The 17562-nt window shown below is 41.8% G+C and overlaps 1 protein-coding gene across 5 annotated transcripts in view; it reads right to left on the bottom strand.

Moving 5' to 3' along the window:
- Window positions 1–17562, bottom strand: part of Dtnb (dystrobrevin beta) — a 195196-nt gene that overhangs the window by 78712 nt on the left and 98922 nt on the right. For all 5 annotated transcript variants that reach the window (XR_005284272.1, XR_005284273.1, XR_005284274.1 and 2 more), the window contains exon 9: window positions 11109–11233. Coding sequence is in view for 2 of the 5 variants with exons in the window: in XM_038318843.1 (XP_038174771.1) it covers window positions 11109–11233 (125 nt within the window). In the remaining 3 variants the exon portion in view is untranslated. The remainder of the gene's footprint in view (window positions 1–11108; window positions 11234–17562) is intronic.

The raw sequence follows: 17562 nt of genomic DNA, 5'->3' as shown, positions 1-17562 counted from the left end.
TACTCATGTAAAAGCTGAGCATGACAGCACTTCCGTAACCCAGTGCTGGGGTGCACAAGGAGACAGGCAGATCCCCGGGGCTCACCAGCCAACCAGTCTAGCTGAACGAGCCCTGGCAGCTCTCAGTTTTAGTGTATTAACTAAAGCTGGGTCTCCTTAATGCACCACAATGAATAACTACACTGTTGTTCACGCATGCGGCCATCTCTCTGTTATACACACACACACACACACACACACACACACAGAGAGAGAGAGAGAGAGAGAGAGAGAGAGAGAGAGAGAGACTCACAGGAGTGGATTCGTGAGTGTAGGCAAGTTCTTTCAGTCCCATACACACACATACACACACTCAGGCAAAATCTTCATCCTATCTCCAGGACTATGTTAGTTCACTGTTTTCTGTGTTCATTCTCGCTGGGGAGGCACAGTTTCGGGGTAGTGAGCCAACTCTAAAATTAGAAGGCAATGATTTCAGGAACTTCAGCCTGACCAGCTGCCAGCGCAGGACTGTCTGCAGCTCAGCTTCCAATGAGCCCTGTATGAACTGCTAGGTTTTTAAAACCATCTCAGCATGGAGGACAGGTCAGAATCAGCTGTGCTGTGGCCGGGCGCCATGTCAGCTGTCCACTGTCCGCTGCAGGAAAACAGGAATCAAAAGCAGCTTTTCTTCTTTCAACACGTCAGATGGTGTTAGGCCTGAAATTCTGGGTGCTCGATGGAGCACTGGTAAGTTCCAAATCATGCTACCAATGGCACCATTTTCAAAACCATTATAAGGAAACACAGGACTTGTGTTAATTGGGAAAGTCAGCCTGGGCCATAGAACCAAAGACAACAAGCGTTCAGAAAAAAAAAAAAAAAGAAGAAAAAAAAAATGAAGAAACACAAAGTGTTCAAAATTGCCAGTTTCCATTTCTGCTTCCTTTAAGGCAGAAGTTCACAAGATTTATCTATGAAGGGTCAGATAATGCATGTTCGGCTCTGAGGGCTAGGGTGTGTCGGGGACAGCCACTCCATTCTGCCACTGTCCCTGAAAACAGGTATAAACAAGGTACAGTGGTCCATGCCTGTAATCCCAGAACTTGACAACTTGACAGCTAGAGACTGTATGATCAGAGGCTCAAGAAGATCATGGGGCTGGGAAGATGGCTGGTTGGGAAAATGCAAGCATGAGGATTGAGTAAAAAAAAACAAAAAAAAAAAACAAAAAAAAAAAAAAACGAGAATTTACATAAAAACCAGGCGGGTGTGGTGGGTCCCCTGTAACCCCAGTGTCTGGGAGGTGAAAACAATGGGGCCTTGGAGCAGGCTGGCTAGCTAATCAATCCAAACTGGAGAGTCCCCAGCTCAGCAAGAGTCTTTGCCTCAGTAAATAAAGCAGAGGGCAACTGAGGAAGACATCCACCATCCTCTCTGGCGTCTGTGCATCAAAGTCTAGCCCACAGTGCCACAGCTGGCTTTAATCACTCAGCAATCCTCATTTAATTTCTGGATTGCTTGGATTATAGTCATGAGTTACTATACCTGATTATGTATTCTTTTTATTGAGATGCATCTTTATTTCATAAATAATTTAATAAAATTAAATTTTACTAAAATTCAACCTATCTAAAGATAAATTAAGATTTATCTTTAAGGACTGGGGAGATGGCTCAGTTAGAACAATAACTGCTGAATCCATGTAAAAAGCCATGAGTGGTGGTACACGCCTACAATGTTGGGTAGGTACAGAGACAGGAGGATCCTTAAAGCTTGTTGGTTAAATTAGCAAGCTCCAGGTTTAGTGAGTGACCTTGTCTCAAAAAATAAGGTAGAAATCTGGTGACAGGCCTCAGGGGATGAAGACACTTGTTGCCAAGCCTGATGACCTCAGTTCAATGCCCAGCACCCACACAGTAGAGAGAATCAACTCTTATAAATTTTCCTCTGACCTCCACAGACCCACTGTGGCTAGCATGTACAGACACTCACTCCCCCTACACACAAACAAATAAATGCAATAGAAGAGAATAAGGTGCAGAGTAATAAAAACACACACCTGACACTGACCTCTGGCCTTCACAAGCATACATACAAGTGCCCACATATACTACATTCCCCCAAAACAGCTTTAATGATTTAAAAATATGAAAGTCATTCCTAGACCTTACACCACTGGCTGGTTTTCTCTTGTGGGCTGCCGTGTGTCAGCCCCGTTAAGAAGTCAATGATCTCAGTTACACGCAGCAGGACATATGACCCTGTTCTTCTTGCTGCATTATGAAAACAAGGCAGGCAGGAAGCAGTACCAGCTAGTTTTGCTTTCTGTCAGAAATAAATAGCCACAAACCGAAGTGAAACGGCGAGTAACCTCTAATTAAAGAAATTATGTTTAAGGACTGTGTGGTTAGATAATTAGACCCTGAGCAAGAGCAAATTGCTTGAACTAGAACAGCAGAAGGTTTATCAAAGACATCGCGAGCTGCAAGCTGTATGAAAATATTTTGATCAGAGACACACGAATTTCTCTCGGAGACGCAGAGGAAAAGTTGCTAGAGTGCTGACAGACAAATTAGTTTTGTTTTGAATACAAGCCCCGAGATTTTAGAAACCTTGTTTACATGATATTCTCAACCTCCCCCAACATAAGGAATTATGGCTGCCATCTAGTGGAGGCTTTGGGGACGCCTAGAGGACATGACCATCATGACTTTTATGAAAAGAAAATAAACACGGTAAAAGGCATGTACTACATCATTCAATCGTTTATTCTTCAACGCATTTAAGTGCCTACCATGCTCTGGGCATTATTTATACACTTAGAATTCAGCAGAGAGTAGGCCAAAACCTTCTGCAGTATATATTTTCGGGATGAATCAACTTAGTTGAAGAAAAGACTTTAAAAGTTTTTAGTTACCTAGGGAATCCTACATAACCTCTTACAAGCTGTTTCACATGTCTTGTCCTTAAAGAATATCCTGTGATTACCACCAACTCACGGGAAGGCAGACTGAGGTCTTTGCTTTCCTTCCGTCTTATCCCACAGCTTCCTTCTCTCGTTCACCAAGTTCCCTCTTGATTCTGAAACTGGCCTGAACATTGGTTCAGGCTACAAGTCAGTCCTGTTTCTGCTCTAATGTCTTCTTAGCACTGTAGGAAGCTGGTAAAATAGAAGGCTGGGAAGAAGGTGGGATCTGGACACAAGCCCCAACAGCCTTGCTCTGTTCCTACGTGATGACAGGGCTGTCATTCAACCTCACCAATACTGTCCTTGGCTTTTCAACAGGCTAGTGGTAGTTATACCACGGGTTGCTGTGAAAATTAAATAAGCAAAGACCTAGACCATTGGGAGTCCCCAGTACCAACATCTGACCTTCAAATCCGTGGTCTTGAACAAATCCCTGTTCTGTGCAAACAATGAGACAGTCAAATATACTTTATCTCATAGTCAGCTTAAATTTCCACCCCAGATTCCTACCACAGTTTTGAATTTTTTGTTTGTTTATTTTTTTTGAGACAGAGTCTCATGTAACGTAGGCCGGCTACAGCGACAGGAAACAAGGTGGCTGGGTAATTTTGAACTCCTGACCCTCCTGCCTTCACTTCCTAAGTGCTGGAATTACAGAAGTGAGCCACTACACCCAGGCTGGAGTTCTAATTTTATATCTTGTTATGCAATAGTAGTAAAATGTAAGAGTTTGTATATATGTATGTATGTGTACATGTGTGTATGCATGTGCATGTATGTTTTCAGGCAGGCTGGGAATTAACACAAGTTGTCTTTCCTTGACAATTTTTTACTTTTTAATTTTGAGACAAGGTCTCACTGAACCTGAAACTCATCTTTTTGGCCAGACTGGGTAACCAATGACCTTCAGGAATTTGCTGTCACCCCAGCACAGGGGTCACAGGCCTAAGGCACTGTGTCTCACTTCTGATGTGGGTTCTAAGATCCAAACTCAAGTCCTCAGGCTGGTAAGGGAGGCACTTTACCAGCTAAGCCATGCCCTTAACACCCCTGCCACACACCCTCTTTAGAAGAGGGCACCAGATCTCATTACAGATGGTTGTGAGCCACCATGAGGTTGCTGGGAATTGAACTCAGGACCTCTGGAAAGGCAGTCAGGACTCTTAACCACTGAACCATCTCTCCAGCCCCTGGATCAGCCTTTTACATACTAGAAATACAGGCATGAGCTACCACAACAACCTTGAACAATTTTTTGTTTGTTAATTGTGGTGGTTTGAAAGAAAATGGCCCCTGAAGGGAGTGGCATTATTAGGAGGTGTAGCCTTGTGGGAGTAGGTGTGGCCTTGTTGGAGGAAGTGTGTCACTGTAGGGGGGGGGGAAGGCTTTGAGGTCTTCTAGGCTCAGGATACCACCCAGTGCCTCAGACCACTTCCTGTTGCCTGCACAAGCTGTAGAACTCTCAACTACCTCTCCATGCTGCCTGCATGCTGCTATGTCCCACGATGATGATAACAGACTGAACCTCTGAAATGAAAGTCACCCCGTTCTTACAAGAGTTACCAAGGTCATGGTGTCTCTTCACAGCAATAGAAACCCTAACTAAGACATTAATTTTTATTTATTTTGTGGCGGGGGGGGGGGGGCACAGCACGGCATACAAGTAAATGTTAGGAAAAAAATTGTGGCAATTAATTCTCTCCTTCTACCATGTGGGTTCTGAGGATTAAACAGATTGTCAAGGTTGGTAGCAAGTGCCCCTACCCAATGAAACATCTGATCAGTCTTTTTATTTTTTAATTAATTTATTGTGTGTGCATGCATGTACACACACATATACACACACATACACACACACAAACACATGGAGGTCAGAAGAAAACCTTAATTTATTTCTCTCTTCCTACTATATGAGTTTTGAGAACCAAATTCATGTCATCAAGATTAGCGGCAAGCACCTTTACCCTTTGAGACAGAGCACTAAACCCCAAGGTTGGAGTTTTAATTTTATTTCTTGCTGTGCAATATTGGCAAAATATAAGTTTAGTTTAGTTTTTTGTTTTGTTTTGTTTTAACAGAGTATCACTCTACAGCTCAGGCTGGTCTGGAACTCTGTCAGACTCCGAAATGGTAGGGTTGAAGGTATGAAATCACCACATCCAGCTAAATGTATTTATTTGAGTACATATGTGTATATGTTTGCGTCTGTTCACATGTATAGGGGTACACACATGTACATGTGTATGGAGGCCCAACACTGACATGTGTCTTCCTTGGCCACTGTTCTCTTTACTGGTTGAGACGAGGTCTCTTGCTGACCCCAGAGCTCACTTATTCCACTAGTCTAGCTAGCCGGTTTGCCGTGGGGATCCTGTCTATTCCTCCTGGATGCAAGCACTTTATATACTGAGCCATCTTGCAAGCCCTAAACTTAAGGTGTCGAATGTCTTTATAACACCTGCCTGCATGACCACAATAGTTCAAAGCACCATGGTTCTCACCTGGTCCATGGTAACACTTGTCCATCTGGTCTCCCCTCTTCATTCTTGTCCTGTTCCTTATCTCAACATGATAGACAGTGGGGAATTTATTTTTTATTTTTAATTTTTTTAAATAAAAAACTTGATAAATCTTCCTATCTACAGACCTTCTATTAAGGATAGAGTCTATCAGCATGCAGCAGCCCATGCCTCCTCGACAGCCTGCTCTGGCATATCATGGCTCTGGTCCTAATGCCTTCTTCTGCCAGGACACTCCACCCTCCATAGCTAATTCCTAGTCATCTCTGGCTTCACTGTAAATGTCATTCTTCATGAGTGCATTTCCTAGCTTGGCACTAAGATAATGACAGACCATAAGTAAAAACATCTTGTTACAGAATTAGTTTGCATATTAGGCCAAATATGAGACACTATTTTCCAAAGATTCAAAGTAAATAGGACAGTTCTTCTGAATACAATAGGACAATTGTGAAACTGATCAGAAACCATGAAACTGGTTCACCAAGAAATTCCCAGGAGATTTAAAGCAATCCCTAAGCTCCTTGGTATTTAGTGCAGAGACTGCCAAAGGCACACGGCTAAAGAATATTTAACACAAGGAAGCTATTCTTTCAAGTAGAATTTCAGACATCCTTAAAAGACATTTATCTAGTTAGTAAGACGGCTAAGTAGGTAAAGGTACCTGCACGACGGCCTGCCCGGGGATGCGAACGAGGAAAGGAGAGCACTGACTCCCAGAAGGTACCCTCTGACTTCCACAAGGCACACAGATGGCATGTGCTCACACCCATGCACGTGCACACACACACACACACACACACACGTACATACGTACACACAATGAGTGAATAAATAAGCTGGCCCTGATCTGACAACAGTTACATGGTACAAAATTAAATTTTAATTCTGAAGTGACATGTCAAATTGGCAAAATATACTTTACCTTTTGTCTCCTGAAGGGTAGCCACTAATAACTGTTTATTGGTTACATTTGTATTGGTTTTTACGCGTTCATATAAATCACCTATTTATTTTTGAAGTTTGGATAAATGGTCATACTTGACCTTCTGTAAAAGTCCTACTGTAACCAGGGTTTCTAGACAGAAGCCGGGCTCTGGCAGCCCCGACTGACCAGGCATGACCAGCTTCTGAATAAACCTATTAAAAGGACAAGTGTTGCCGAAAAGCAGAGAACGCGGATTAATTCACGTGGCCACATTAGGAAGGGGATAGAGTTCAGTGACCAGGGCCGGAGAGATGGGTCAGCGGTTAAGAGCATCTGCTGCTCTAGCAGAGGACCTGGGCTCGATTCCCAGTGCCCACACAGCGGCTCACAGCTGACTGTCACTCTAGTTTCAGGGACATTAAAGACATCGATGAGAGCCCTGGACTTTCAACCCAAGAAAGAAGAAGCTGAGCAAATAATAAGTAGAACTGATAAAGGGCAGGAAAAGTGAACTTTGGTGACTTTCTTAGACGGCTCAGGAAACGTCTGAGAGACAGAAAGAAACCTTGAATGCTTTCCGGCTCTAGCGAGGATGACACCGGGAGGACTCCATTCATACAGCTGACGTGCATGCTGGGTTCAGCAAGAATGTGACTGACGAGGAGCTGCAGCAAACAATGCAGGAGGCTGATGGGGACGGCGAGGTGAGGGGGCCAGAGTTCCTGGGCATCATGACTAAAACCAGCTCGATCCGTGTTTCCGTGGGACTGTCAGCGTGCATGACTAGATTTAGTGTCTGTGCAACCTTGCTTCTGAGAACACCAATCCACCTCAGCTACAACTACGAATCTCTTTTAGACTTTTTGGAAGTTTTCCTTGATATGACCATACTTTGTAAAGTCACCTACTAATTCTAGAAAGCTGAGCAAGAGGGCATTAGAATGGGCATAAAAGGTCTTTTTAAATTTTTTTTTTTTTTTATTTTTAAAGACAGGATTTCTCGTGTAGCCCTGGCTGTTCTGGAACTCACTCTGTGGACCAGGCTGGCCTCGAACTCACAGAGATCCACCTGCTTCTACCTCCTGAGTGCTGGGATTAAAGGTGTGTACTGTCACCACCTAGTCAAAAGAGGTCTTAAAGTCTACCTGTCTTATATTGCCTTATATCATGCTTGTCATGCATTTCCACATAAGTGCAGACACGAAATGATTTTTTATTTGTGTTGGGGAGGAGTAGGGAAGGAGAAGAGAAAGAGAGATGCATGTGCACAGGTCATGAATGTGGAGGTCAAAGAACAACTTGCAAGACCTGATTCTGTTTCTACCATCTTGGATCCAGAAATCAAACTCAGGTTATCAGGCTTAGTGGCAAGTGCCTTAACCTGCTGAGCTATTTTGGATGCTCTTCAATAGTTCTAGCGTTTAGCTGGTATCTGATCAGTTTTTTAAACTGATGCTATAATTATTATTTTGGTGTGTGTTTGTGAATGTGTTTCAGTTTACTCAGAGGTCAGAGTTCAATGCTGGGTATTGTTCTTTTCTAAGACAGGGTCTCTCACTAGGGCCTGGGGCTTGCCAATTAGATTAGGCTGGCTGGTTAGTGAGCCCCAGGGATACTCCTGTCTCGATCTTCCAAACACTAGAATTACAAGTGTGCATCACCATGTGCAATATTTTAAGGTGGTTTCTGGAGCTCAAACTGGAGTCCATATGCTGTGCCATCTCTTCAGTGCAATAGTTCTCTTATAAAACACACCAAAGGCCAAGGGAAAGGACCCAATTGGTAAATCACTTGCTATGCACCCATGAGAACCTGATCTTGGATCCCTAGTACCCATGTAAAAAGCTCGGTGTGGCAGCCCACATCTGTAACTCCAGTGGTGGTGGAGACAGGGGAAGAGACAGGTGGGTCACTGAAGTTCACTGGCTGGTTAGTCTAGCTAAACAGATAAGCTCCAGGGTGAGAAGCCTTTTCTTGAAATCTAATGAAGTGGAAATCGACTAAGAAAGACATTCAACGTTGACATCTGCTGTCCACATTCATGTATATATACATGTGTGCATGTGTCCCCATACATACACATGTACACACGGATAAGACATTCAAAAACAATGTGAAGGAATCAACTGAGAAAGACATTCAACATTGACCTCTGCTGTCCACATTCATGCACATACATGTGCATTTGTCCCCATAAGACATGTGCATATACCATTCAAAAATATTTTTTAAATGAACACACACAATGAAATCTGGCTATATTGTTATGCTAATGGTTTTGTCTTAAAGTCTTTCTTAGTTATCAAAAAAAGGGGGGGGGGATTGAAGTCCAGATTCACTTATAAACCGTGCCCCAACCTATCAAAGTATTACCAGACAAAATTCAAAATTCAACAGTGCTTTGGACAGCCCACTCAGGTTTGTCCAGGAATGTAAGAGCAATCTCTTAAAAACAGGGCTGGAAGTATATCCCAGTGGTAGAACACTGGCCTCATGTGTGGGAAGCCCTAGGTTTAACCCTAGCATCACAAACGGCTACCCTCAACTAATATGAATTAATGAGAAAAAGAAAATCATACAATCACCTCAAAATAAAAAAAAATCTGATACAAAATGAAGCACTCTTTGGAAGCAGAGATAAAAAAAGAAGCTGATTAACCTGATTAAATCTGTAAACCGTGCATCATTGCTACTATGTGACAGTGCCTTTGAGATTTCTATAATATAAGAAGGCCTATTGGTCTGGCAGTGGTGACGCACACCTTTAATCCCAACACTCAGAAGGCAGAGGCAGGAGGATCTCTGTTAGTTCCAGCCAGCCTGGTCTACAGAGTGAGTTCCATGACAGCCAGAGCTACACAGAGAATAGATGGTTGGTTGGTAGGTAGGTAGGTGGGTAGAGAGCAAGAGTGAGAGAGAGAGCGAGAGAGAGAGGGGAGGGCAGACAGGTGATTGATAGATGGTAGATAGACAGACAGGCAGACAATAAATAGACAGGATGGATGGATGGATGGATGGATGGATGGATGGATGGATGGACAGACAGATTGATAGACAGATGGATAGATAGATAGGTAGAGAAATATACAGATAGACAGATAGATAAATAAATGCCCATTACACCCGTTCTATTCAGTATGGAGGTTTCTAACCATCATAGTAAGATCTTTTATAGCCCCAAAAGCACGATTAATTTCTGAAAGTCTAAAAAGTGGAAGGAAATAAAGCCATCATTATTTGCAGATTATAAAATTATTTAAAGAAAATTCTAAAAAAATTGAATACAAATTATCAGAAGCAATGAGCAAGTTAAGAAAGCTAAGTACACAATACATTAAAATACAAAACCCATCAATATTTCCATACACTGTGAGTAACTGCTAAGAAGCATAATTCAAAAAAGAGCCCACTAGCATGACAAGACATTACGCAAATTCACGGGAATTATACACTTTTATAAGGTACTAAATATGTCTTGAGAATTTTATAGAAAAAAAGACAACAAAATATGTAGAGTCCTCAGGCATCAGTCTAGTCAGGTGAGACACTAGCCTGGGCTAAGAGAGGGCTTAAGGTCAGGTTGGACTACATAGTGAGATGTCCCCCCACCCCCGTGCAAAAAAAGACAACAAAAACCACTTCAGAAACTAATCTAACATATATAACACCTTTCCTAGGTCAAAACCATAAAACTACTTAAAGGCATAAAAAGGCATTTAAGCGAATGTAAAGAGACTATGTTTGTAGAATAGACAATTTAATATTATAAAAATGTCAATTTTCTCCAATTTTGTCTTCGGGTTCAAAAAAAAAAATCAGTAAAAGCCTGAACAAAATTTCATGAAGAATCCAATAAGCTGGTGCCAAAATTTGTAAGAAAACAAGAAAGGACAAGAATAGAGATGATAGTCCTAAAAAATATCACTGTCTCTATGGTAACTGAAATAGGGTGATTTTGGCAAAGGACTAGCCAATGTGGCCAATAAATTGAATAGCGATCCCAGAAATCAGCCTGTGTACATTTAGAAGCGACTTTTTTCTTACTTATGCAGTATCAGAGGTTGAGCCCAGAGCCTGGCATGCTGTGTGAACACCAAACTACCGGCTCTGGAAATTTTAATTTTGACAACAGTAACACTAACAACAGGTCACGAGGAAATGAATTATTATGCAAAAAATGACTTTGGAAGCAAGTTATTGTTCAAATGCAGACTGGTGAGTGTGCATGTATGCATGTGTGTACATGTGTGCGTGCGTGTACATGTGTGTGACTGATTCAACATCACACTATACAACAAAACCAACTTCATATGAACTGAAGACATATGTGGAAGAAATGGCTTCACAACTTACAGTGCACTGAAGAATAATCATGAGTTGTTGCACTGGTCTGCCTTTTGTCGTTCTGTGTCTTTAAGTTTGAGAAGATAAAAACCAGGAGATTTTCCTTCCCTATCGTGTGATATCTAAGTTATGTCCCTGGGGGTTTCATTGCCATAAAGAATAAACAGTGGCTACCCTGAAGGAAGGATGGACACACAGACGTGCTCTGGTGTACTCATGTGTCTGGGGGCTGCTGCACTGGTCTGGCTTGAAGAATGCAGAGCAGTACACACAGATATTTACGAAGGTTTAAAGAAACAAGCCCTTGATGTTAGCATTCCCATCAGAAAGCCCCGTTTCGGCACAGCCCATGCAGGTGTATACTTACACTATGTGTGCAAGGTCAAGTGGTTTCTCTGGTTGCTCAGGAAAAACAGGATGTGGGGGTTCTCTGGAGGGTACACAGCCCAAAGATTTACTAATTGCATGGCTCAGCTTCTTTGCAGGGGATTTCTGTGTCAAAGGAGAAAATAAGGAAATGAGACCTTTTCGAGTGCAAATCAGATTTCACTGTAGTCAGTGTGACTGGGCCTTGCAGAAAGAACTCTGACGTCGCCTGCGGCTTCTTCATTCCTGTGGTTCCTCCTTCTACCATAAAGTGACATTATCAAGTTATGGAGCTAAAGAGACACGTTAAATTTCTTCTGGATATCTCTATATATTGGGAATTCCCCGCCCCCACCCCCTTTTGAGGCTTCTGGGTAATTTCTGGTAAGATATGAGGGTAATTCCCTATTGGGGGAATTTTTTTTGATGGGTACAATACAAAAAGGCTAAGACAATGCAAAGAACACGTAGCTTGTGCATGTTAGCAACTCAGCTGCCTAAGCTATGTCCATAAATGCTAGAATACTCCCAAACAAAAGCAAGGCAAGCCAGGTATTGTGGTGCAAGCCTGTAATCACAGCATTCAGGAGGCAGTAGGATCAAGAGATCAAGGTCATCTACAGCTACTCAGTTAATTTGAGCCAGCCTGGGCTACACAAATCTCTGCCTTGAAACAACAAAAAACTGAGGCAGGGTATTTGGCATTAAGGGTCTGTCTGTGAGCCAGGCGGTGCTGGCACAGGACTTTAATCCCAGCACTCAGGAGGCAGAGGCAGGCGGATCTCTGTGAGTTCAAGGCCATCCTGGTCTACAGAGCAAGTTCCAGGACAGGCTCCAAAACTACACGAAGAAACCCTGTCTCAGAAAACCCAAAATAAAAAAAAGGGTCTGTCTGTGCCAACAGATTAAACAAGTATAAGTCTATACACAAGCAGTGAGCATGAGACCTGTGACTGTAAATGATGCTGTATTAGAAGGTACAAAAAAAGTTAAAATCCCAGTAATTTCTCTGGAAAGCAGAAATACCGAGATTGTCCACTAAAATAGTAAATGCACACAAAGTAAATAAAATTTCACAATTATATTGAACAGAATATTCTATTCTACAGCCCCTACTTAGCCTGCCTCTTGCTTTTTTTTTTTAAGCTGGCAAGTAAACCCAGGGTCTCATACTGCTCAGCCATATATACCCACAGCCTCTGAAAATCCCCACAGAGGCTCTCTACACATTGTGTGCTGTCCATCCAATCCCCTTTAAATAACACGGCTGTCTGAGATTTGGGCAGGATATTAATGAAATATAAGTTTGAATATTTAAGTCTGCTGTCTATACAATTTATTATCAAATGTGACACATGGAACAGAAAGGATAGCTTGTATGCAGCGATGTGCCACATCAATACTGCATTCCCACTTATTATTTATTAAATAGTACCCACTGTGGAGCACAGCCCGGCCTTCAACTTACAATCTTGCTGCCTCAGCCTCAAATGTTGGGCTTACAGGCGTTCACCACTATTAAACTTTTATATTCTGCTTGCTGTATTTTAACACCACATAAACACAAATCTGTCTTCCCTTAAGACCATACAAGCAAAGTCAATATTTGATTATACTAAAGATAATACCAGTATCTTCAGAAGCTGTATTTTTTGACATCTTAGCAACCACGGACCCTTCAACCCATTTTATTCAGGGAAAAGTCTATATCTAATCTATCTTCCATCCAATTACATAGGGCAAAACACAGCAGGAATTCTGAACTTGCCCCCCAGATGCTCTCTACTTCTTTCCCTTTACCCAGCAAGTAGCCACGATGTGCTGCAGGTCCTCCCCTCTGAAGCACCTCTGGTCCTAGAGAGCACGGCCTTCTCCTAAGGACACGCACAGGCTGATAACTCATACGCAGAACGAGCTAAAGGAGCACTGTCGTGTTCCGCATGGGCCAGCTTGCATCTCTCCCATCTCCTACCTCCAAGAGCATGGCAGATGCCTATCCTATCCCTCAGGTCTAAAGACCTGGGCACACACTTGTCCCAGGCCTACCCTTTCCCTCCAGTCTTACATACATCTGCTGCTTCTTTCCCAAGCCTCTGGAGTGTCTTTCCTCTGAAGACTTTCCCACTGCTCCACTGGTCAGTGATGACTCCCCATGACCTTGTGCATATGCCCACCCTCACACTGACCATGTTAGATTATAGTGTTCGATTCCTTTTCTGTCTTTGTTAGACTCTTGCTACATCTTATTCATTTCCCACTTACAGAGCCTATTCTTAGAATAGAACATGTGACTTGAGCACAATTTTCTGCCTTTATTTTCAGCTTTTTTTTTTTAGAATTATAAGGAGGAGCAACCAATGGAAACAAAAACAAATAGAGGTTTAATTCACCTTTACAACTAAATTTAATTTCATGATTTATTGCTATACCAAAGAACCACCTGGCACCTGGGCCATTAATTCATGCCCTATATATGGGGCAGAATTACTTCAGCTACATCCTGAACACTACCAGTCATGAAATCAAAGGCTTAAGAAACAACATTAGAATAACTACCTGACTATTGAAATAAGTGTCTGCATTTGTAATCCTTAATAATCTTGACAGTATTCTGTGGTATTCTTAAAAATATTGCTTTAGGAATCAAAGCAATGCTAAGATTCCATCTTACACTTGTAAGCATGGCCAAGATCAAAAACACTGATGATGTCTTATGCTGGAAAGGTTGTGGGGTAAAGGGAACACTTCTGCATTGCTGGTGAAAATGCAAGCTGGTACAGCCCCTTTAGATGTCAGTGTTGCAATTTCTCAGAAAATTAGGAAACAACCTTCCTCAAGACCCAGTAATACCACTTTTGGACATATATCCAAAAGATGCTCAATCGTGCCACAAGGACATGTGCTCAACTGTGTTCATAGCAGCATTGTTTGTCATAGCCAGAACCTGGAAACAACCTAAATGCCCCTTGACCAAAGAATGGATAAGGAAAATGTGGCACATTTGCACAATGGAGTAGTACTCAGCAGAAAAAAATTAATGACATCATGAATTTTGTAGGCAAATGGATGGAGCTATCATTTTGAGTGAGATAACCCAGACCCAGAAAGACAATTATCACATGTACTGTTTTAAACGTAAAACAAAGAAAACCAGCCTACCAATCACAATCCCAGAGGACCTAGCAACAATGAGGACCCTAAGAGAGACATTCATGGATCTAATCTACATGGGAAGTAGAAAAAGACAAGATCTCCTGAGTAAATTGGGAGCATGGGGACCTTGGAAGAGGGTTGAAGGGGAGGGGAGAAACTGGAGGAGGGGAAGCAGAGAAAAATGTAGAGCTCAATAAAAATCAATAAAGAATGAAAATATTGCTTTAGGTCAAGGCTTTAAAAGTATATCCAGTTCTTGGCAGCCGGATAAAGGCACTTGTCACCAAGCCCGTTGACCGGTGTGGGATCCCAGGAGCCACATGGTGGAAGCAGAGAACTGACTCAACAGTTATTTGACTTATGCACACCCCCAATGCAAATAAATATATGCAGATAATAAAGACAGCATCCATTTTTTTTGTGTGTGTTCCAACGAGTCTTTATTTATAGACACTCAAAGCTGAATTCATTGGACTTTTATAAAGTGAGATTTTTCAAAGCACTTAGAAACACAGAGCCCATTCTTAGCTCACGGGCCATACAAACCAGATGATGGGGCTGGATCTCTAGTACACAGTCACTTCCTAACCTCTGCTCTAAGTATTTTTTGACATTTATTTGACAGCATCCAATTTCAAGCCTCAAAAACAGAGGTAGGGCTAGAGACGTAGCTTAGTCAGCAGAATCCTCGTTTACCACGCACAAAGTGCTGATTGGATCCCCAGCACCACCACATAAACCAGATGTGGTGATATTCCTGTAACCCCAGCACTGAGGTCCAGCACTGAGCAGGAGGATCAGAAATTCAAGGTCATTCCTGGTTACATACTAAGTCCAAGAGGGTATAAAATGTGTGTTGTACTTGTAAAAGCCATAAAACTATAAAAGTTATCACTATCCATCTATGCAGGTTTCTGCCTGAAAAAAAAAAAAACCATGGCTGTCACTCTGAATATTTCTTGCCGGTTCTCCCTTGAGCCCCTCCTACCATATTGATAGTCTTTCCTCCTGGTAGGCACTGACTTGGACTTTGTATTTTTTTTTTTTTTTTTTTTTTTTTTTTTTTTTTTTTTTGGTTTTTCGAGACAGGGTTTCCCTGTAGTTTCTAGAGCCTGTCCTGGAGCTAGCTCTTGTAGACCAGGCTGGTCTCGAACTCACAGAGATCCGCCTGCCTCTGCCTCCCGAGTGCTGGGATTAAAGGCGTGCGCCACCACCGCCCGGCTGGACTTTGTATTAATGGTCTCCTTAGCTTTATTATTTTCACAGTTGTGTATAATGATACATTGTGAAGAAATATTTAAAACCTACAGAGGCTAAATGTATGTGCATGTGTTCAGCAACTTGCTTCTTTCACTCAAAACTGTTATAATTTATCTATAAGTCACATTTTTTTCACTGCTTGATGCTATTTCCATGCTTAGTTTCTTATAGTTAGACAGTCACTCCACTGCTGATGAACAACGGATGACGCTTTGTTTCCATTTGGTCCTATTATTCACAATGTTACTACTAAGTTTTCTGTTTCCTGATGCTTGATGGTCACGTGTAAGGATTTCTAAGATTGTGACTCTTGGCTTGCACAACTATGTACATTTCAATGTTGGCAACCAATGCCAACTCATTTGCTCTACGAAGCGGTTACACTAATTCCCACCAGCTGTGTGGAAGAGTTCTTACAACTCCATACTGCCCCAACCCCTGTCACTACTAGACACTTCACCATTTGCTAGACCTGTGGCAGTAAACGGGTACTGTGGTTTCAATTTGTAATTTCCTCAGAATCAAAGGGATTGTTTATCTTTCCCTATATTTGTAGGCTGTTCATGCTTCTCTGAAATATCTGCTCCTACTCTTTCAAATACTGATAAGGAGTCTGTTGAGCAGGCTGGAGATTAGTAGGGATTATTCTTCTCTTACTGGTTTTCTTTTCCGAGACAGGATCACATGCAGCCTATGCTATTCTCAAGCCCCGTATGTAGCAGAGGATGGCTTTGAACATGTGATCCTACTGCCGTGGTCACGATTCTAGATGCCACCAGGCATGGCTCTTACTTGTTTGCAGCAATTCTCCCTATTTTTGTATTTTAAACGTAAGAAAGCTATATTGTATAAAAAAAAAAAAAACCTTTAGGTTTTTCACTCTGTTACATTTTTGATAAGCAGCTGGCTTTGAACATTAGCCATCCCAATTTTGTAACTTTCTTCATATTTTGTGCCTTTTCTACATTACAATTTTTCCCTGAGATCATGAAGGAACTCCCCCTCCCCCCGCCTCCCTGCAATTGTTTTCTTAAGTTTTGTCAGTTAGGGCTGGAGAGATGGCTTGGCAGGGGCAGTGCAGGTGTGATGGTGTGTAGTTGATCCCAGAACTGACAACTCCACACAATCACTCTCCGACTTTTGCGTGCATCCTCCCTAGTCAGACACTAAAGTTCTTCATTTACAGATTTCATATTTAATTCTGATTATAATTAGCTATGATTCTTTTTTTAAAAAAATATCATTAGATATCCCAGGCTAGTCTCAAATTCATGGTCCTTTTTCCTACCAACCTGGCACTGATAGATTTTGATAGGGATAAGGAAAAAATCCGTTTCTTTTCCTATTGGATAATCAACTGTATAAAAGCCATTTAACAGATATTTTATCCTGGACAGTACAATGATGTGGGATTCCCCTCTGTATGCTATGAATACCACTGATTAATAAAGAAACTGCTTTGGACCTATAGCAGGGCAGAATTTAGCTATACAGGGAAAACTGAACTGAATGCTGGAAGAAAGGAGGCGGAATAAGGAGAAGCCACGGAGCCAACGGAGACAGACAAGCTGAAACTTTGCTGGTAGGCCACGACCTCATGGTAAAATATAAAATAATGGAGATTTTTTAAATTCTAGATGTTAAGAGCTAGCGAGCAATACACTTAAGTAATTGGCCAAGCAGTGATTTAATTAATACAGTTTCTGTGTGATTATTTCAGGGCTGAGCATCAGGGAATGAAACAAGTGACCTCCAACAGCACAACATCAGTTTAATTACAGCAAGAGTCCGTGAGGGATGTTTTCATCTATCTATCTATCTATCTATCTATCTATCTATCTATCTACCTACCTACCTATCTATCTATCATCTATCTATCTATCTATCTATCTATCTATCTATCTATCTATCTTCATCTATCTATCTATCTATCTATCATCTATCTATCTATCTATCTATCTATCTATCTATCTATCTATCTATCTATCTATCGAGACAGGGTCTCACATAATTCTGGCAGTCCTAGAATTCACTATGTAAAC

This window comes from Arvicola amphibius, chromosome 2 (assembly GCF_903992535.2).
Source record: "Arvicola amphibius chromosome 2, mArvAmp1.2, whole genome shotgun sequence".
Classification (NCBI taxonomy): domain Eukaryota; kingdom Metazoa; phylum Chordata; class Mammalia; order Rodentia; family Cricetidae; genus Arvicola; species Arvicola amphibius.
The sequence above is the reverse complement of the archived record's forward strand: the minus strand, read 5'-3'. Positions and strand labels throughout refer to the sequence as shown.